Source organism: Phoxinus phoxinus (genome assembly GCF_949152265.1).
Source record: "Phoxinus phoxinus genome assembly, chromosome: 13".
Classification (NCBI taxonomy): domain Eukaryota; kingdom Metazoa; phylum Chordata; class Actinopteri; order Cypriniformes; family Leuciscidae; genus Phoxinus; species Phoxinus phoxinus.
In genome coordinates, this window is record NC_136888.1 from 18,331,906 (window position 1) to 18,354,566 (window position 22,661).

General features: G+C 36.8%; 2 protein-coding genes across 10 annotated transcripts in view; one reads left to right on the top strand and one right to left on the bottom strand.

Moving 5' to 3' along the window:
- Positions 1 to 22,661, top strand: part of LOC307009441 (uncharacterized protein) — a 132,084-nt gene that overhangs the window by 36,549 nt on the left and 72,874 nt on the right. The window contains exon 4 of one of the 9 annotated variants that reach the window (XR_013800037.1): positions 21,460 to 22,101. The exons of 7 other annotated variants lie outside the window; for them this stretch is intronic. The gene's annotated coding sequence lies outside the window, so the exon portion shown is untranslated. Of the gene's footprint in view, positions 1 to 18,843; positions 19,671 to 21,459; positions 22,102 to 22,661 lie in introns of those variants that run through there. One more of the 9 variants, XR_013800038.1, reaches the window with a different exon arrangement.
- Positions 5,483 to 15,917, bottom strand: gpr26 (G protein-coupled receptor 26). Its single transcript, XM_079633022.1, has 3 exons — positions 14,857 to 15,917; positions 8,145 to 8,258; positions 5,483 to 6,634 (listed from the first exon to the last, which is right to left on the bottom strand). The coding sequence occupies exons 1-3, from the start codon at positions 15,525 to 15,527 to the stop codon at positions 6,370 to 6,372; spliced, it is 1,050 nt and encodes a 349-aa protein (XP_079489148.1). The 5' UTR covers positions 15,528 to 15,917; the 3' UTR covers positions 5,483 to 6,369.

Consider the following 22,661-nt stretch of genomic DNA (forward strand, 5'->3'; position numbering starts at 1 on the left):
TCTATTTGAAACAAGGAATAGTGTGATTCTTAATTTATCCAGAATCATGCAGCTCTAAACTACTGTATGACATGCACATGCAAAATTGATTTAAAGTTTAATTTTCTTTTCATCTATTGTCATTCACATGACATTTTTTTAAACAAAAAACGCTTAACTTAAAATAATAATAATTAAAAAAAATTAAGGATGAATGATATATCGGTGTTTCATTGGTAACTGACTGGTTATGTTTTTAATTAGAATTTTCAATTGGTATAGGCTATCGGTTGGTAATGGATATTCAATTAATCAAAATCTCTCGCTTACCCTTATTTTACATTTAGAGCATCATCTAACATTGAAACTATTATCTTACATTTGTTGAATGTAATCTTTAGCAAATATTAAAAATGATTAAAACTGCGCTCAGCGATGAAAACAGAGCACGGTGGGCAGTATGTAAATATAGTAGGACTATGTCAAAGTCAATTGTATTTGCCACACTTCCTGCTGCCAGCAGGTGGCGCTATTACTATAACGGAATATTGTCATGTAGATGTGTTCAGGAAGGACAGGACTTATCAAACATGTGAAGTTTGGGGCAGATTGGACCTTGTATGTCTGAGTTACTGTAGGCTGTTTGTGGTTGCCAAGCAACATCGGAACTGCAAGCAACATAATATAGAACTTATCTGATGATGCATATATCACCCAAAGGCTGAAATTGAATGTAATTTTTTTTGCAAATATTAAAAATGAATATCTGTTCAGTTTTAATGTTCCTTTATATACTGTACATATATAATGTAATGAATTCACTTAAGTAGTAATGTTTTGTTTTTAATAAGTTTAGACTAAATATTATAGAATTCAAGCATATAAATGAAAATAAGTACCAAACTTAAATGCTTTAGCCAGTGAATAGAAAAGAATCTAAAACTGAGTATAAACCATGCCAGTTCAACCTAGCAATACATTTCATTGGAATAGTTTAAGCTGAGAAGGAAGTGCCATTGTTCATGTTATTGCCCAGATTCAGATTTTCCTTTCATTTGTCCCGCTGTCTCTCCCGGTATCTCTTGCAGACTCTTCACAGTGGTTATTTCTCCAGGGATTCGGCTCAAATAAACCTTTGACTCTGTCCATTTATAAGGGAGCTCACAGCAATCATTCTCAATCTATCATCAGTGTGTGTGTGTGTGTGTGTGTGTGTGTGTTTGTGTCTGCACTGATCACTCTAAATGTCCTTCTCATGAGGATACACGGCTTCAAAGCCTTAAAGGACGTACCAAGTTATCTCATGTTCAGGTCCCCATTACATTTTACCAATTACAGCAAATATTGGTGGTATGAGAAGAACAAAGCATCACTGCATTATCTTCTGGAAGCTCCAGACAGGGATTTGAAGTAGTCAGAGAGTGAAAACAACTCTTCTTTTCTTATATATCATAAATCATTTCTAAAAGACCTTGTTAACCCCAAAGAAATCAATCTTTAAAACGATTCCTTTTTGTTTTGTGAGGAACGCTTATTGTGGTGTCAGAGGGGATGCATTTCATTTCAGCTTGACCCTAAACAGTTGCATTTAGTGCAGTTGTCTTTGAAGTCTCTGAAGAGTTACTCTCTCATGAATTGCGCTGTTGTACTGCTATGAAGCTGTGCCGTACATGAGCGGAAATCAGAGAACAAACAGACAGCGCTCTCTGTTTTCCTTCTTTTCTACCCCCCTCTCTCTCTTTCTGTCTATCCGCTTGCTCGGTTTTTAATTGGGCTCACTGCGTGCGTCCCTGGAGCTCTCTCTGCTGTGTTTGTGTGGGTGAGTCTTGGAGTGAATCATAGTAATTTAGGAATTTGGGCTTGTGTGTGTGATTGTGTGTGTAAAAGAAGTTAAATGTTTGTACAAGTATGTCCTCAAATGACTGTTTTAGAGTGTTTGTCTGTTGACTATGTGTAGAATATATTATGTAGAGCTTATTTCATCAAGACTGTAACCCACATCCTGTTCAACAAAAGCTAATGGGGGCATTGGGGCTATTTTATATATAACATAATTTTATTCAAGATGGCAATATGTAATAACATTTATATATTTAGTCATTTAGCAGAGATGCTTATCCAAAGCGACTTAAAAAAAAACATCACAAGCAATTTATCAAACAAGAACAAACAACACTCAGTGTGAGTTTCTAAGCTACAGTATTTTCTGAAAATGCCTTTGGTTATGGTCGGCAGTTTTAGATTTTCCCCTGGTTTTACAGACAGGGCTTAGATTAAGCCAGGAGTAGGCCTTAGTTAGCTTTAAAGGAGAACTCCGGTCAATTTTAACATTGAGCTCAATTTTTAGTAAATTTGGAGTGCTGTCAATACAGAGAACAACGACAAAAATCGGTGTTGCCTACACTGTGTTATCCTATTTTTAAAATTTACACCCTATTGACTTGAATGGGGCAAGTTTTAAACTTAACCAGTTCTTAGTCTTATCATCCGTGATGTGTCATTACAAGTGCCCAGCCATGTTAGATGATTCTTTTAGAGTGAACACGGTGAATCTGACTGCATTAGATGTGAAAGATATGAATAAAAATGATGTTATATCAGCCAGCGCACAGACCTGTATTTAGTTCCTGTTTTCGGTCGAAGTCCAAAGTAGTCGATTGTCGAGTTCACGCGCATAGGTTTAGTTACTATGATCACGCGCGTGAACTCGACAATCGACTACTTTGGACTTCCACCGAAAACAGGAACTAAATACAGGTATTTGCGCTGGCTGAATTAACATCATTTTTATTCATATCTTTCACATCTAATGCAGTCAGATTCACTCGTGTTCACTCTGAAGGAATCACTCACATGGCTGGGCACTTGTAATGACACATCAAAGATGTTAAGAGGATAAAAGCAGGTTTAAAACTTGCCCCATTCAAGTCAATAGGGTGCAAATTTTAAAAATAGGATAACACGGTGTAGGCAACACCGATTTTTGTCGTTGTACTCTGTATTGACAGCACTCCAAATTTACTAAAAATTGAGCTCACTGTTAAAATTGACCGGAGTTCTCCTTTAAAGGATTAGTTCACTTAAAAAAAAAAAATTGTGCTGATAATTTACTAACCCAGATGTCATCCAAGATATCCATGTCTTTCTTTCTTCAGTCGAAAAGAAATTAAGTTTTTTGAGGAAAACATTCTAGGATTTTTCTACACAGACTTCAATGGCAACCATCTATTCCAATGTTCGAAAGAAGGTTCAAATGTCCGTCTCAATGCTGCCTCAAAGTCTCTACACGATCCCAGTCGAGAAATAAGGGTCTTATATAGCGAAACGATCGGTCATTTTCTAAAAGAAAATTAAAATGTATATACTTTTTAACCACAATTCTTTATCTTGTGCTGGTCTGCGACACGCCACGCATTACGTAATCACGTTGGAAAGGTGACATTCACGTCATCTATCTACTGTAAGTTATTTGTCTGTGTACTTCGGTTCAAAAAAGTAGGGAAGGGTGAAAAACTAATTTTTACAGTTGTAATTGACAGTTGTCACAGGCCACTTAACTGGTATAGTTTATGAAAATGATTATTAATTAAATAACTAGTTTTTTTTATAAAGCTGAAACTTTTGGGCACTCTAATAATCAGAACTGCATGCGTCTTGCAGAATAACATTGTAGCCGGAGTTAATTCTGTTTATGTCTATGTCAAATCACGCAGGTACTGGGGTACTCCGCAGTGGTACGACTCGAACCAGTCTAAAATAGTCTGAATATAAACAATAGGTGTACCGTAGTGATTTAGAATAAGACAAAAACACAGTTTGGAAATGGATTCATGATGTACTCGATTATTATATACATTTTAAACAAAAAAAGTGACGTACTGCAGCTTTAATGTCTAACATGATTGAACTAATCTGTAATATAAAGAGTTTGAAAAAATTAGTGATCTAGTGGTGGTTTTCCATTAAACCATAATATCAAAAGCTGATTGAATGGAAAATGTAATTTAATTTAAAAAAACAAGCACACACACAGATGATTTGGTGCTCAAGAAACATTTCTTATCAAAGTTGAAAACAGTGTGGCTGCTACATAGTCGTTTTGTGGAAATTAATTGGTATTGGAAAGTATTGGTATGGTTACTGTCTATTATACTATTGGGCTGTTAAATGCTTAAATCAAATGATTGAATGACAAACGTTCTAAGATGTGCAGTTATTTTCAGGGAAACGCGCGGCTAAAGTAGTTCCAGGCAGAGCTGGAACATTGACCACAATACAGTTCCATATCACTCCCCCAAATTATTTCAGTTATTTCAAAGGTCCTTACAGACTACAACAACAAAATAACCAAAACTCACCTGACCCAGCAGATAAATATAGTAAACAATAGGATAAAAACAACAAATTATTTCCATGTTTTTTTACCACAAAATTATGTTTTTATGTACAGGAAGCACATACTCTCTTACTCCCACTCAAACGCGCACACACACATACAGTACAGACACACACTCACACAGAAACGTGTAGTCAGTACTGCTCTGAAGATTTTTTCAGTAAAATAGTTTAACAACCTAAATGCTACATGAAATTTCTCACTAGCGAGGTAATAACGGCGTTGTTCTTGGAGAAGATAAACTTTAGAGTTTCTCTATTATTAGAGACGCTGCTGCCGAACACTGTTGAGACGGAGAGACACACAGTACTCGGGTAATTCACATACGCTTGATCTCTCTCTCTCTTTCCGCTTCGCGTCGTGGCCACATTACCACCTCGGGTGTATTCTTTTTCTAATAATTCAACGGCCTGTTGTCAATTATTCCTTACATGCCTTTGTGGAGCAGTATTATGGATCACAGAGAAATGGGGATGACGTACTCAGCAGTGTTAAATAAATCCATAAAATTAAACAAACGCAGTAGAGAAAGCGAAGACCTGAGTAAGGATATAATCTGGGGGCTGTCGGGGCTTGATTCTGATGAATTTTTCTTTTGTTCTTGTTTGCATTGCAAGTGGGGGTGGTGATAATTACCTAGAGTTCTTTAGTGGTCTCATTTCTTGCTGTTCTTTAACGTCTGCCTTCACACTCTCTACTTTTCTTTTTATCTCTTTTCTTTTTCTTCTGAACGTGCAATTACAGAGACTTCTTGACTCTTTCTCTCTCTATTGTGAGCTTTCTGAGCCGGAGCATGAGTGCAAAGCGCAACGCTGTCTTCGTTTCAGCTGAACAGAGGGATGAAATCTGTTTTAAACAGTTTCAGAAAGTAATTGTCTCTCCCACATTCCTATCGTTCTCTCTCTCTTTCTTTCTCCTACTTTAGGATTGAACTTTCCATGCATTTCTCTTCCATTCGCAGACTGAGGGAAACTTGGAAGGCGAGGACTCTGTTAAAGACCAAATATACCAGTTATGCAGAGCACAAATCAGACTTTGTCGCTTATAATTCATTTCTTTTGTGTTTTCTGCTCTGTATAAATCTGTCAAACAACAAAAATCTCTTTTGAAACCCACTGTTTATTGTCATCAAAGTCACAAAGATATTTATGTAGCAAAATTTAAAACAACATTTTTTTTCTGTTTAACAAAAATAGACATGTTTGTTCCTAAGGCTTTACATTTGCACAAAAAAAACAAACATTTAAACATGTATTTTTATATAGAAACACCCTCAAAGTGTAATAATACTCCCACTTTCAAATATCACAGTCGCACACATACTCATACGTGCACGCTACAATAAATAAAACAATACAAATTTACTATAGAGTGACATTCAGATATAAATTACTCTGTAGAAATGATTTACTCTTTAAAAATACAAAAATGTATATGTATATATACATTGACAAAGAACAGCATTGTAAAACTCAAAAGGGAAATAGGGAAAGAAAAACTTTTCGTTCTTTTGCAAGTATTTTTTTCCTGTATCTTGTGGCCAGTGTTCCCACACAGAGAACGTTAATTAAATCCACATGACAGCAATGCAGGCACTTGCACAATATTTCCACACATCATTTTCAGAGGCAACAATGCCGTCACAATTTAATCTAACATTTTTTAAGTCCTATTTGATTTCACACTCAAATATGTAATTTATCTCCTTTGTTTGTACCCTTTGGTTTACACAACATTTCTCTACAATTCTTTGCTGAAATAAGCTTCTTAATTTCAGATAACTTCATATAAAATTAAGTCTATAGAGGTTTCATTTGAAATAAATAATAAAATAAAATAAAGGCACCGTAAGAACAGTTACATCTTGAATTCTTTTTGAGTTGAGAAATGCAGAGCCTGGTATCCCGCTGTCTTTTCTACTTTCATTCTTCTCTCTCCTTCCAGAGTCGAAGCTCTACCTTTGTGATTGTTCATCTCTATAGCAACAGGAGACCTCAGTCTGTAGGTCTGGCTTCGACTTCCCCATCCTTTACGATTTCCTTCGCTCTCCCAATCTTTCCATTTTCCTGCTGATGCCTGGAGTCGTTCGGGGAACTGCGCTTCATGAGTCGATTGATTATGTCACTGCAGGTCTTCCGGTACTGGTGTCGCAGAAGAGAGTAGACGAAAGGGTCGCATGCAGCTTTGCTGTAAGCCAGACTCTTACACAGCACGCCCCAATATGGATTAAATGGCTCTGTCATAAAAAGCTCCACGATCCTAAAGACATGACACAGATATGAGCAAGATATGGTGCCAAGTCCAAAGACATGATATTTTAGTCTGCAGTTACCACATTTTCAGTAATTTTTTTTTTTTTTTTTTTTTTTTTACACCTATAGAAGGTGATCATTTTTTTTGAAGAGGTATGAATGTGTTATGTGAAGTGTGGTTATGTGAGGGATAATTTGTGACCTGAAGGACACTAACGGTTGCTCTTAAAAATCGCTTTTGACAGGGGCTTTGAGGAAGAAAACCTGCAGCAAGAGTCGGGGATACACAAGACAGTTAATTCTTTCATCTTCTCTGAGCTCACTGAGGTTATGTAACATGCCAGGACAGGAGGCCCTTCATTCAGTGAGGTGGACATACATGACCAGTGACATTAGTACTAGATCTATAGGCTTCACACCTCAGAACTTGTAGGATGTTGTGGGGGAGACCCATTTATATGTATTTATTAGGACTGTCAAAATGAATGCATTTTTAACAAAATTATCAAATATTTACCGCAATTAACGCAACATCTGTTTTTTTCACGTCATTCTTTTGCTAGCGTTAGCCTACATTATACGATCACGCTCTTATTCACGCAAATGCTTTTAAACAATTAAAAGCCATTCAAGTGCGACAAGACAAGTCTTAAATTAGTTAAATGTAGTCTTAAATTAAAGTAAAGAGTTGCGATAAAATGGGATCCGCGTCATGTGCGGCAGGTCTTAAAGTGACAGAAGCCTAATAAACCCGCTATTGTCTGTCATTTAGGATAACCAAAGAAAAAAAGAAAATCACTCGCTGCTCTTGACTGAATAACTTTGGTAGTTTTAATAAGGATTCATCTTTATTTCATTTATAATTTATGTAGCGAAGGCTGTGAAGTGTTTAAAAACGTATTAAATTTCTGTATATATCATACCTGTTAGACCTACCCGATAACCTTAAAGCACTGTTTACAAGGTTACATGGGTCAAAAACAACGAAAACAATAACTTTTTTGTGGATTTTGACAAGGCAAGTAAAAATCTGAACTGGCCAATAGAAAAAACTGAGCCGATATATTGAAGGGCAGGTAAATGAAAAAAATTCACATAAACCCATTATAATAAATGTCACAAGTTCACTTAAATTAAAAGTTATATTTTTTAAGGCCTAATAAATGTTAAAATGTATAACTTTCATAAAATATGCAATTAATTAGTTAATTTTTTTTAATTGATTGACAGCTAAATATATATATATAACAATTATTTGTCATTTATATTGTGATGCAACATGTTTAAATTATTATTTTACTGCTTTTGATATACAGTAAAACAGATTTGACTCCCTGGTCTCAACCTTACACAATACACAGTGTCCTCCAGCTTTTGAGTATTAAATCAAGAATGCAGTTAATTACATTCAAAGGTGTCAACCTGGCCAACACATTCAAACTATAATAAGAGCATGACTGCTCAGATGCTGAGTCTCTAGGAACTAGGAACCAAGGGAAGAAAAGCAGGTGGCTCACCTGGTGATGACATAAGGGGTGAAACAGACGACGAAGGTGCCGATGAAGGTACTAATTTTGCGGGTGGCTCTCTGTCTCCTCCTTTTTTGCTCCTCCAGACAGCGCTGGCGAACACTGGACAAAAGATATGACCTCCATTTAGATGATTTCTCTCACTGTATTATGCTTTTTTGCATGTGAGATGAGCACATTAGACTGACTTTTATACAGCTTCAAATAGACGTCATTTAAAACTGTATTATGGACCAGATGAACATACATATTTCACCACTGACAACATTAGGAACCTTCTGACAAAACATTAAAGAGACGAGAGTTGCCATAGAGAGAAGATGTTAGCCCAAGCTGTTTCAGTGAATCATTGAAATGTCAGATTGACTTTGTCACACCTGCAAGCTGCAATGGATTATTTAATACTTGCTCACATGGTCAGTTATTTACTCAGAAGTGCGGTGTTTTTTCTTGATTGCTATATCAGTCTATAAAAAGCTTTTTTTTTTTTTTTTTTTTTACATGAATCCCAAAAGAGCCAACAGCTGGCAGTCATTTTCTTTTCAATTTGCATGTGTGGAGTGCTCTGAATCTGATACATCCCCTGCCTGAGCACCAGATGTGCTCATTACATGTGTTGTGTAGGACTATTGTAATTCGTCATTGTTGGTTAATAAGTTATTGTGGTCGACACATTGCCATTGAAAGTCATCCAGTGCTCTGGGCAATGAGATGATGATCTGCACTCTCTGACAAGCACAAATGTCTCTTGATATCTGTTGGCACACGAGAGAGGTGTGTTTACGTCAGCCACTAACTTTTTACAGCCTCATTATTTGGTAGTCGAATACAAACATGTGCCACATTGTAGGGGTGTAACGGTACACAAAACTGACAGTTCGGTATGTACCTCGGTTTTGACGTCACGGTTCGGTACAGCAGTGGGAGAGGAAACTAAACATAAATTTGCCTTTTTTTTAATTAAACCGTTGTTTACTGAACAAATTGAGTACCTGTCTTTAAATGAATTTAGTTATAATGAAAAGTAATTTTTTTGTAATCCCTGCTAATGCTGTAAACTATATAGGGAGCCCTTACTTGCACATTACTATAATATTAAAAGTTAACAACAGAGCCCAAACTATTTGCCTATATTCAGTTGCTATTTATTTTTTTAGATATATTAATCAACACTCAAATCACAAATTGTATGCGAAAAACATGCACATAAGGCAGTTTTTGCATTAACCTCTACATTTAATTATAGGGGTTTACTCCAATTCATTGTTGAAATATAATCATTACACACTGGCTGTCATTTTCATGACATATTTTAAACATACATTAAATAATCAAGACATCACTAACAGGTTGAGTAAAATATAATGAATATAAAGGCTAATACAATGCATTTATTTAGTGAAAGAGTTAATTTCTCTAGCTGACTAACAAGCTGTGAAAAAAATGGCGGAGCGAACGCGGAGTACGGCAGGTGCTGCTGGAGTTCGCTCAGCCAAAACTAAATATAAGTACAATACTAACTTCAATAAGAATGGTTTTTGTTGCAAATCAAACTTCAAACCGAGAACTGGGACTGGATTAAAGCAATTTACTGGAAATACGGCGTATCGAGGCGGAATGATTATTTACATCTTGGCTCTCCTGCTGCTTTCGCTCCGTTGCTGTTGGCTTGGTCGAGTTGGCGGTGTTGCGCGGGGAAGCGTTGTTGTCTTCGCTCAGCTGAGTCATCAAGCTGTATATCAGAGTGTCCTGAGCAATGGAGCGGCTAACTTGCCAACTACTGTCCGACCACGCTCCAAGATGAGATCTTCAGGCCCAAACTACAAGCTAACCAGCTACCTGCTAATCACGATCTTACTGGCAGGTGACGTTCATTCAAACCCGGGACCAGTTTGCAAAGTTGAACGAGAGCCACTTTTATTGGATAGCGCTACGCCTCAGTTTGTAAACGCCACTGACCTGCATCAAGAAAGTGCCAATCGATCTGTAAGTCCGATCACAACTCCACAAAACACTATTCTTAACCTGAATGGCTGTAAAGAACATTTAAATAGAATGGTGACTAAAAAGAAGTTTGAACTTTTTCAACCAGTAAACCAGTTTAAAGTATTGTGGGATAAAAGACTAAAACCCAAAGGCCTGCTTGGCGGACATCTGAATATAAGAAGTATTTTATCAAAGACAGAGCAAATTGAGGGTCTGCTGACGGATTCGAATTTGGACTTTCTTTTTCTCTCGGAATCATGGCTAACTGAGTTATCACCAAAGACTGCTTTTGCTGTACAGGGTTATCATGTTTTTAGGAAGGATAGAATATCAGGTAGAGGAGGAGGAGTCCTTCTGTATGTTCGTAATCATTTTAAATGTGTGGAGGTTCATCTTAATTCAGCGCAAGATCTAGAATGTATTATTGTTACTATTGTCTTATCTCCTCAAATGTCTTTTACTGTGGTTGGATTATACAGACCCCCTAATTCTACAAAGACATTTTACGATAAATTGAAATCTGTATTAAAGGAGATTGGTACAAAAAATGAATTAATTGTTTTAGGTGATTTTAATATAAACTGGGCGGAAAAAGCTAAGAGATCTCAACTTAAAAGTGTATCAGATCAGTTGAATCTCACACAAATGATCATTGGCCCAACTAGGATTACTCAATCAACACAAAGTCAGATAGATTTAATTTTTACTAATAAACCTGAAAGAATTACAAAGTCACTTAATTTGGTAACAGGTATGTCAGACCACAACCTGACCTTAATTGTAAGAAAGTTGACCAAAAAAAGGTTTTTATACAGACAAGAAGGCAAAAGCCTTTTTAATATTATACCAAAATCCTTAATTGGCCAATTTGAGGAGAAATTAAAGCACCTGGACTGGAATGATGTTATGCAGTCTGGTGATATAGAACAAGCATTTACCTGTATGATGGATAGAGTTAATACGACTAAAAATGAATTTAGTAAAAATATATCTTACTCGAGTAAAGTACATCTGCCATGGTTAAATGAACAGCTCTGGAAGCTAATGAAGCAGAGAGACTTGGCATTAAAGGCTGCTCTTAAATCGAAATTACCACATGATAAGAGACAATTCCAGAATTTGCGAAATAAAGTAGTAAAGGAATTAAGACAAGCCAAAGCTAATTATTTTATTAAATTAATTGAGGATTCTAAAGGAAATAGTAAATTAATTTGGAAAAATATAGATAAAATTACAAAGAAGGAGAATAAAACAGTTCAAAATTGGATTATACGGGACAAATCGAAATTAATAGAAGATAAAGAAAAAATAGCTACAATCTTTAATTCCTTCTTCTTGAACTCTGTACAGTGTCTGGCTAGGAAATTTGGTGTTAGATCTGGAGTATTAGAACCCATAAACAGTGAAACGCCTGTCTTCACTATTGAAAATGTCTCAGAATCTACTGTATTGAAAATAATTGATAATTTAAAAGGATCTAGGTCTAAAGATGTTTATGATACTGATGCACGATTTTTTAAAACTTATAAATCATTTCTCTGCAAACCTCTAACACACTTGACAAATCTGTCAATAACAAACTCCTATTTTCCAAATTGCTGGAAGGCGGCAATAGTGACACCTATTTTTAAAGCAGGTGATAGGACTCTTCCATCAAATTATAGACCCATAAGTATCCTTCCAATAGCATCAAAAATTGCAGAAAGAGTAGTTTGTGATCAATTAATTTCTTATCTAAACGAAAGTGAAGTGAATCTACACCCAATGCAATTTGGGTTTCGAAAAAAATATTCTACCGAAACTGCTAATTGTTATTTTCTCGAACAAATTAGAAGTCAACTTGACAAAGGTGGTGTTGTTGGAGCTGTGTTTTTAGACTTAACAAAGGCATTTGACACAGTGAATCACAACTATTTAATGTCAAAACTTCAGAATTTTAATTTATCAGATGCTGCCTTGATGTGGATGAAATCATACCTCAGTAATAGAAGTCAATGCACAAGAGTGGCCGATAAATGCTCTTCATTTGCTAGCTGTCCTACGGGGGTTCCTCAGGGGTCAATTTTAGGACCGATTTTATTTAGTATTTATATTAATGATCTGCCTCAAGTATGTCCAGGTGTAAATGTTATAATGTATGCAGATGATACTGTGCTTTTTACTCATGCAAGAACCAAAGAACTAGCTGCTAGCAAACTGTCAACTGCAATGGTGAAAGTCTCAAATTGGTTGAATGAGTCTTGTTTGTCACTAAATGTAAGTAAAACTGTATGCACGTATTTCACTGCACGAAAACAAAATTCTGTGAATCCAGATATCATATTTAATGGTGAAGCAATTAAATTTGTGACACATGTTAAATATTTAGGAATAATAATAGACCAACACCTGTCTTTTAAAAAGCAAGTAAAAAGGGTTATAAATAATGTTAAATTTAATTTGAATAATTTTAAAAACATCAGACACCAGCTCTCTGAATCAGCTGCACTTCTTTTAGTACATACTCTGATTCTCCCTCACTTGTCGTATTGTATAACAACTTGGTCACAAGCAGATGCAACTACCCTTAAGCCTGTGTACTCCCTTCATAAACAAATCATGAAAGTGTTAGATAAAAAACCAAGGGACTACCATCATTGTACAATTTTGAAAAGGTTAAATTTTTTAAGTTTTAATAATTTTGTATTTTATACTGATGTGTGCCTGATGTACAAAATTATTAATAATCTCGCTCCACCCCCTCTTCAGGGATATGTGACCCATAACGGAAGTGCAGGTAGGACTAGAGCATCTGCCAGGGGAGATTTGGTACCGCAGTTCAGAAAAACAGCCTTTGGGCAAAAAGCTTTCTCAGTTAGAGTAGTGGGGCTGTGGAATTCCTTACCTACAAACATTCGAAGCCTCAATAGCTTCTCAATTTTTAAAAATAAGCTTAAGTGCTGGCTACTATCTCAACAGATCTGCAACCATTAATGACTGTGTTGTACATTATCTGTTTTATATTCTGGTTTTAAATTTTATATCTCTTGACCTGTATGTATTGTGATGTTTTATGTTGTTTATGAGTAATGTATGTTATTTTATTTGTTTACCTGCCCAGGGACAGCAGATGTAAACTAGCTATTAGCTAATTCTGGTGCAATTATTTGTAGTTGTGCATTGTCCCTGTAAAAATAAACAATAAAATGAAATGAATGTGAACACTGAATGACTTGACGTAAACAAATGCTACACGTTGGATATTGTTTACAAGCTGTTTTACTGATGTCTTTCCAAGATTGAAACATTGAATGAGTAAGTTGTAGGCTACTGTATCTTTTAACATACCTTCATATGTTCATTCATGTTTAGGAAGAGATGATCGCGCTCCACGCGCGCTGCTGCTTGAACTATAGCACCTATAGGCTATAGTGATCTGTCACGCATTTATTGTTTTAATTTCGTGATAAAATGGCATTTGAAAAATGACATTTTGTTTCTTATCTAGAAATAAGAAACAAAACGCGGAGCTTATTGCTATTATTAGTAGTTAATGGTGGTGGTTAGGCTACAAACTGCATTAGTCACTCAAAATTTCGCGGGACGAATACGTGAAGCTGCCGTTACGCCCCGCCTAGTAGGCTACTATATTTAATCAAATATCATCAAGAATTTAAAAAAAATTTTTGGCGACAAAGTAAAGTGAGTCAACCAACCTCAACAATGGGCTAAGGCTGGACGTGGTAGCAGGGGGCGGGGCAGGGCGCGTTGGGAACGCCATGAGTATCGCGATATGTACAGTACCGTGGGTGGTGTAGCCTATCGCAGTTTTTCGGTTCGTTTTGACTTTTAATATCGTTACACCCCTACCTAATTGTTCATGGAATTGAAAGCAGATTTTTTTTTTATCACAGTTCTTTTTATGTATCATGTCATCGCACCAGTTACATTTGTGACATAAATTTAATTTGATGGGTCCAGTAAGAGTCTACTGTCACATGACCTGAGCTGTTTAAGTTTGATCAATTATAATATGATGCCTTTTTCAAAGATCAATCGTGTATAAAGTGCCAGTTTTCAGATTTGTGACAGTTTTCTACTCTCTAGTTTCCCAGCAACAATGTTGACTAATAATGTTAAATTAATTATTTTAATTATTATTATTAGGCTATTATTATTTGTATATGTTGTTTGATTCAGTGGCATATCCAAAAAGTAAAATACATGTGTTCCCTTAGTTGAGAACAATTATGATTCAGCAGGATAATTTCATGTGGACCAAAATGGTGGTGCTGAAACCCAGTAACGCTAAAGAGTTTATCTGGGTTCTATTTAAACTCCCTACTAAATATGTGATTTAATATCTATTTGTGCAAACACTTAAAATCAAAATTGAAATGTCTAGAATCAAAGTATATCACAAAAAATAGCAATATGATAAAAGGGGTATTCCCAGAACTCCCTGTCCAAACCATATTAGCTTTTTTTTGTAGTTGGTTATGTCCATGTTTGGGTTTTGTTGCATTTTATGTTATTTATTTTGAATATAATGCTAAACACAATGCTTATTACTGACTTTATTTGTTGCATTGGACACTTTTAGTGAAATGGGCCGTCACTAATATGCTTGTATCATTGTCATTGTATCTACGATAAAGTTCTGGCAACCCCTGCCAGTTTATTTATTTATTGATCTCTTAACCGTAAAAATATGAATATTCGCCCTCATTCTTACCTCGGGTGAATGTCCACTAGCAATAAGATTGTTTGCATGGTGATCACGTCTATGCGCTTGCAGTGAAAGCGCGCTACTTTGAGCACTTTCAGGTACGTGACGCAGAGCACCACTGACACCAGCAGGAACGTGAGCGTGTGCAGCACCAGCGTGTAAATAACGAACTGCGTTTTGTCATGGAGCGCCCTGCCGTTACAGAGCGTGCACGAAGCGTACAGCTGATGGTAGCCCACCCAGGAGAGGCACGCGGCAACCACAGAGAAGGACAAGGAGTGCACCCACGTGTAAGCCAGAGCGAGCACAGCGTCCCGGTGTCGGATCCTGGAATGATAACTCAGAGGGAACACCACAGCAACCCACCGATCGATGCTGAGCGCAGCCATACTCAGCATGGAGTTGGTGGTCAGGAAAGTGTCCAGAAACCCGACCACCTGACAGAAAACGTGTCCTCCGGGATGTGCATTACTCAACACCCCGAAAAGTGTCAGTGGCATGCTGGAGACGGACAGAAGCAGGTCGCAGAACGTCAGGTTGAGTATAAACAACCCTGGAACCTGCTTGCGAATTTCGGCATTGTACAGAAAGCAGATCAGCACCAGCACGTTGGACAGCAGCGACACAACGATGATCACGACGAGTAGGAAAGAGAGCGCGAGCTCTGCGATGTGCATGGTGTTCCCCGCTCTTAAAGCCTCCAACTTTGAACCGCAACTCTAAGACAGTTCATGACGGGGAACTAAATTGTATCAGTACAACTTGTAGATCCCCGGACGTGATATCCAGCGGTGCACGGGTAGTCGATGCACGGCTCTCCATGACTCTGACCTCCGTTTATTCCTCGAAGAGTTGGCATAATCCATCCGAGCAGTTGGATCAGGAAATCCGTAGACTGGACATGTAATCGCGCAATCCCTCGCAACCCTAGATGAATGCCTCGCGCAATTGCGCAGTTCGGTTTTGCGAGCGCTTCTAATGCAGAATTCGCCCTTGAAGCAGCTTTATATGTCAAAATGTCACCCCCCCCCCATACATACACACTCACGAAATGCTCACACGTGACTAGCGTCAAAGAAATCGTCAGGGAATTTATATTGTGAGGGGACTAAATTTAGAAAGGGTTTATATTTGTCGAAGGGAACTCTTTCACGTCACGATGAGGCAAAAGCCTGAGTCTCGGGCTCCAATTTTAGATTCGCTCGCAGTCTCGCACACACAGGTTCATACTTATGACGCTCATCCTGAAAGATCTAGACGAGCAGTCTCTTTTTATGCATTTTAGAAATACGATTTGTAGCTCGTTTAATTTCAATGTTTGAAACATGGTGGTTTGTAAAAAATAGGCCTATGTCTCAAACTTTGATACAACATTGGGTAACACTTTACAATAAGGTTAATGTATTAACTAACATGAACTAACTATGAGCAATACATTTGTTAATGTTAGTTAATAGAAATACAGCTGTTCATTGTTTGTTCATGTTAGTTCACAGTGCATGAACTAATGTGCACACTATTTTAATAAAGTATTAGTAAATGTTGAAATTAACATTAACAAAGATTAATAAATGCTGTATATGTGCAATTCATTATTCGTTCATGTTAACTAATGTAGTTAACTATAACTAACAAACCTTATTGTAAAGTGTTACCCAACATTGCCTATACTACGAATAAAAGACATTTAGAAATTCCTAAACCATATAAATTAGTGTCAGATGGGCCAGAATTTATTTTGTTAATGAAATACAGATTTGCTCTTATTAAGATATGAATATCAGGCACATGTTAATACTGCCTGCGTTTTTGTTCTCACCATTTAACATGCTTGCTGGAGATTTTCTGAAAATTTTAAATAATCTCTGATATTGATCAAATATTTGACTGTCAAAAAAATTCTAGACAGTAAAGAATCTGATTAAGTGAGACCAGCTCTTTTCTCAACAGCAAATGGAAACGCTAGAGGCAGACACAAAGAGAAATAGAGAGTGAAGGAGAGATTTGAGGTCTAGCACCTTGCGACTTCTAATCAAAGCTTTGGCAAAGTATTGATTTAAGCTACCTTGGGGAGAAATGGGATGTATTTATTGTTCAAGCCAAATCGTTTCCATTTGTGTGCTCTTTATTGAACAGAGAATCATGTTTCGGTTGAATTCTATTAAAGTTTACAATGTTTTGAGATTGATTTAAGTTTTAACCAACACACGTTTATACTTGAAGGTTATATTGAGTTCAAAACGCATCACACACTGCACATTTTAGCATATTTTTAAATGTCATCTCCCAATAATAATGAATCACTGCCTATGCTGTGACTTGGCTCCACTTTTGAATATGAATATAGAGATAGAGTTAGAGGCGAGAGCCATGCTTGATGCATTTGGCTCTTGCTTGCTTGGCTGCGGGATATGTCAGAGGAATTTCCTGTCACTTTGTGTACATGAATTTGTAGTTGAATTTATGCATGTGCACGTGTCTGTGTGAGTGCACGCGTGTATGGTTGCATGTTGACATGAAGGGCACCACTTTAATGTCTCACCATGAACTCAAAATGGACAATTCTTGTTTTTTATGGAATATTGCATTATATATTAAAAAACGACTTCTATGAGATCACAGCAATAGCAAACCACGACCATCCAATCAATTCCCAGTGGACAAAATCAAGTCCTGTCCTGCATTTTTTTCTTGTTCCAGATGCTGTTTTACTCGGATATGTCACAATAGGGAAGAAAAGACAATCGCTAGACTTCCGTTTCATGCTTTAACAGTAGGCCTGTTCATAAAGATTGCACTTTTTGACTGGCACGAGAATGACATTTTGAAGTTTTTTCATTTTACCAGATCTTTTGCTGGGGAATTACTTTCAGTTTGCGTCCTCCTAAATTAGAAAGCAACCTTGACATTTACTTTACCAGAGCAGAGGATCAGTTTACACACAGAGACACACACCGGCCCAGATTCTTGTGTTATATTAATTTCTATTTCACCGCAGTGTCTCTATTCTTACAACACAAACCCCCGTTTGCACTGCAGCATGAAACACACACACACACACACACACACTCATTAGTGGCTCACTGAGGCCGCGTAAAGATCGCCGCTGTCCTCTGTTACCACGGAAACGCCCACGCTGTCTGTGCAGTGGGTGTGTGGTGGTCCATCCCATGATCCTTTGTGACAGCATGAACGACTCTGACCAATCAGCGTAGCAACTGCACAGATCTTGTTATTCTTCTTGAGGGGGCGATACGGACAGCTTGTCTTGATGTGAAACATAGGCTTTTATCTCCATCTCTCTTTCTGCATAATTCAACACATTTTTCCTCTTTTTTTTTATTAGAAATAGTGTTTCGAAATATTAGCAAAGATTGTTTAGTCAGGAACAATCAATCTTTAAGTGAAGGCTTTATCGTTTTGTATTCCTGCCAAAGCTTACTTTGACTTTGCTATGCCATTATTTTGTCACATTTGTTATAATAATAATTATTATATTATTTAAAAATATTATATTATATTAGTCCACAGTTAAAAGAGTCTAATATCAATAGACTGACCTTTTGAGCTTGTGGGAAGCATATTGGTTGCAATACATGGGTTATCCTATGTTGATGTTGGACTACTGGTATCATTCTTGCCACAGGACATCATGTACTTTTGGTTCACTGAACTCATGTTTCTACATGGCACAATAGCTGTATAGCTTTGCAAAGGGACCCTCGTCATTTCCATCTCGCTGGTTTTCTTTCACTGAATACTGGGAAGTGCACTGTTGATATTTTATATTAATTTGCTTATGTATTTATTTATTTATTTAATTGACAATCCTTCCATCTAGGCATGCATTAAAAATACTCGGCAGGTAGACCGAGCACAGGGCAAGGAGGATGTCAAAATCATTAATTTTGAATGTACATATTTCATTTTGTGCTCCAGTGGATTATACTGATGGTAATTATGTCTAATTAGATAATGCTATTGTTTCTATAGCCCAGAATACACCGCCTGAGATTTGTGTGTGCTGTAATTTCCCCAAACCCGGGGAACGTGAGTGATGTAGACCACATGATCTGCATGGTAAAAACCATGAAATGCTACCCTGTGGACTCGATGCATTGCATTCTGGATCCGCTGCTGGCTGATTCTGCTAGATTCATTGTTGTGCTGCTTGTTGCATGTGTTGTGGTTTGCATTCACAATCTAGTTTGTATTGTCAAATGCTGTATTTAAAACATCAAGATTCACGTTCTGATTAATTAATTCAGCTAATTTGGGTTGTAATATATTCTAGTCTTATGTAAATTCTGCTTCGAGTGCAGGTTTTATATTTCTATTAAAAAGGAAAAGGCTGTAAATGCTGTACGACATTGATCTGTGCAATGAGAGTGTAGGTAAAGTTCTCTATTATGACTACCAGATTTCATTTGAATGTATTTTGTTCTAGTTTTAAATGTCTTTTTATGTCAGGTGCTTTTGTGTGGTTGTGGCTCCATCTGGTGGTTCAATGGGTTTGTCTGCAATCAGTTCTGTTTGCTTTGATTAAGATTCAGAAGGCAACATTTTTTATGTTTTTTGTCAGTTTCTATTTGTTTGAGGGCGGTTGTTTATTTATTATGTATGCACTTCATAGTCTGTGATTGTCTCAGATAAACATTTCATCTTTATTTTGATATAGCCAATTTCTTTTCTGTGTTGATCGAACTGATTAGTCAGTTACAGAGTTTTTTACTCCAGTTTGACTAGCTTAAGGGTGAGGTTCCAGACTAAGTGCGATCCAAATGAGCATTAACTAAATAAAATTATATTTTTAAGCATTATTACTTGATTTTGTCTTTCTTGATCCACACACGCATTCAGACACACTCACACACACAGACACGCTCACTAACTCACACACTCACACACACATGCACATGTTTTTAAGTTTAGAGTTTATAGGGTATGAGTTCATGAGTTTAGAGTTTATAAGTTTTTGAGTTTAGAGTTAGCCTAAGTGAATGCATGAGTTTATGAGTTTAAAGTTTAAAGTAGTTTGAAGTTTACATGAGTCTAAGAGTTCAGAGTTTAGTGTATATTAGCAGCATCCTGGGGTTAGGGTTAAGGTTAGGCACTACTGATCAAAGCCTTGGCATCATCTTACAAGCATAACATTTTCCTTATAAAAATATGTTGTTTTGACCCTAGTTGTTATGTGATTAGATGCGGATTTGCTTTACGGGCCCTATAGGCAAACACAGGAATGGGGCCCTCCTAAAATCATCAGATTTACCTGGGATTTCCCCCCAACTTCTTCCCAATATCCAGCTTGCACTATGGTGCTCTCTACTGCTATTTTTGCAAATTGGCTTCTAAGTTCGGCCCTACTTAACAATGGTATCGGCTTTCATTTAAATAATTGCTTACTTTTCCAGTTGTTTAAATGTGTTCTCATTGTTTTCACCACTAGAGGGAGGGCTTGACCTTCACTGAAACCATTCTTGTCCCACAAGTCTGTCATCACTTCTCAACAAACCTAATAAACACATCATCAGCATCCCATAATGCCCATGTGCGTTGTCTGGGCACAGACCCAGGGGGCAGAGTATAAGTGCTGTTTGGTCTGTCCTCAGAGGTCACAGTCAGGGTTAATCTGTCATGTTAAGCAAGACTGTGAGGGCACTGTTGTTTTCCAACTAAGTTTAATGAGATAATTAATCAAAAAAAAATTAATAAATAAATAAAGTCAATATTTACTACACCCCGTTTACACTGTAAACGAAAATTGTTGTTGGTTTAACTTAAAAAAGGAAGTTACCTGGTCGCCTTAAACTTTTTAGTTCATTGAAATACATTTTTTTTAGTTGATACAATGAAGGAGATTGGTTTAATACCTAGAAACTCAAACTATTATGGTATCTGAACCACATTTATTATCTTAGTTGATTTGACAAAAGATAAAAAGTTGTGATAAATCATGAAAGTGTTTTTTTTTATATTGTAGTTCCATACTTGTAAGATTTTTTATTTTTCTGCAGAACACAGAAGATATTTTGAAGAATGTCTCAGATAGTTTTGTATATTATGAAAGTCAGTTGAGCTTTCAATCTTCACAAAGGACATTAAACAATTTGACCCACAATTTATAATTGATCAAAACTTCATAATATGGACAAAAACAGCTGAATTTAAAATGGTAATGGCCAGTTCATTTTCATTGGTGTATGAAGGTGTGCACAGGGCAAATTAGTCATTAATCAGCTGTCAAATAATTATAGCCTGCTTTTTAAACAGTTTTTGGCTAATTTGCTTAATTTAGATAAACATATTAAAGTACATTTATGGCAGTCCTGGACCAACCAGAGCGTAAATGACTTGCTCAAGGGCACAGTGGTGATGGTTGCTCTTTTTGGGTTTTTTAACATTTCAGATTCTTGGTGAGATCTTTAAATATTATGCTACACCATCTCGAAGTTACTTCACTCAGACAGGAAACGGCAAAGAAAGAAAAAACACATAATGTTTTAAAGAATTTGTCAAATTATTATTGTTACAAAGTTTTTTTTAAATAAGTGCTGGCAGTGTTTGTTTTAAAACATTATAATAACATCAATGAACGTCTTGTTACAGTGTGAGCAGCTTGCAAGGGGAAGTAAGGCCTCTTAGCTAAACACAATGAGATCCCTCTGATGACCTTTCAAGTGTTGCAGAGGAATGTAAGCAGATCAGGCAGGTATGTGAAAGAGATCGTCCTTGTGAAAACCAGGCTTGTTGGAACTATGGAGCTTTGAACGGAAATCTGTAATTGAACTATTGAAGAGGAAAAGAAAAGATAGTAAGGTTGGCAACTCTCAAGCATCATACCTGCTCCAGCTTTTGAGTCCAAAACTATTTGTCTTCCCATAGTAGTGTACTGTTTGCTAGTCTGTGACTTGAGTTGTTTATGAGTAGACTTCACCGCTTGGAGTAGAGTTCCATGATATAGATATTTTGGATCTTTTCTCCTGCCAAATGTCTTTCTGTGTCCCTCTCCATCTCTATTTATCTGTGCTTGGGTGAAACGGCCTGTTCGGTGAATCTGCCACTGGGTGTAAGATGATATTTTCTCCTCTTTCTCTCTCCCCTCTTAGTGTCTTTATTAGCAGGTAATGTCCTAAAAGAGGATTAGAGGAGGAAAAGGGTAGACATGGTCCTGTGAATGGATGAATGGCATAGAGGGGATGGTTAAAGGAGGGAGGGAAGGTTTGGGTAAGAAGAAGACGAAAGAAGAGATCACACTGCTCGGGGATATTTGGGGGGATTATCTATTTGTCAGACGTATACGAGTGAGACAGACAGAGAGAGAGAGGGCAGTCAACTCTGCCAAATACTTGAAAGTATTAATTGAGTAAGGTCAAGGCGTTTTCAAAACAAAAGGTTGGGGGATACATCTGTTTGCCTCAGTTTATTAACACTTTTATTCATTTGTTCCCATTGTTTTAGTTGCACTAAGTGATTTGCCCTGAAGAAGGCCAAAGAGGCCGAAACATGTTGGCATATGTTTTTTAATGGATAGCCAAGTTTAAATAAAGGCTTTTTAAACTTATATTCCTTTTAAGTGCCTCAGAATTACTGTTTATTTGCACTAAGTGATGTTGTACTAAATCTTAAAAAAAATAAATTGTGGCTTCATACCATTTCCACTGATACCACTGATGAATAGTTAAAAAAAAACCCTGGTCTTGATTTGAGACACACTTTAAAAAAACAAAAACGGAAGTAACTAAAAAACAATGTGAAACCTAGTTGTTGTTCTTTATGAAAAAATAAGCGCCTCCTTTGACATGTCGCCG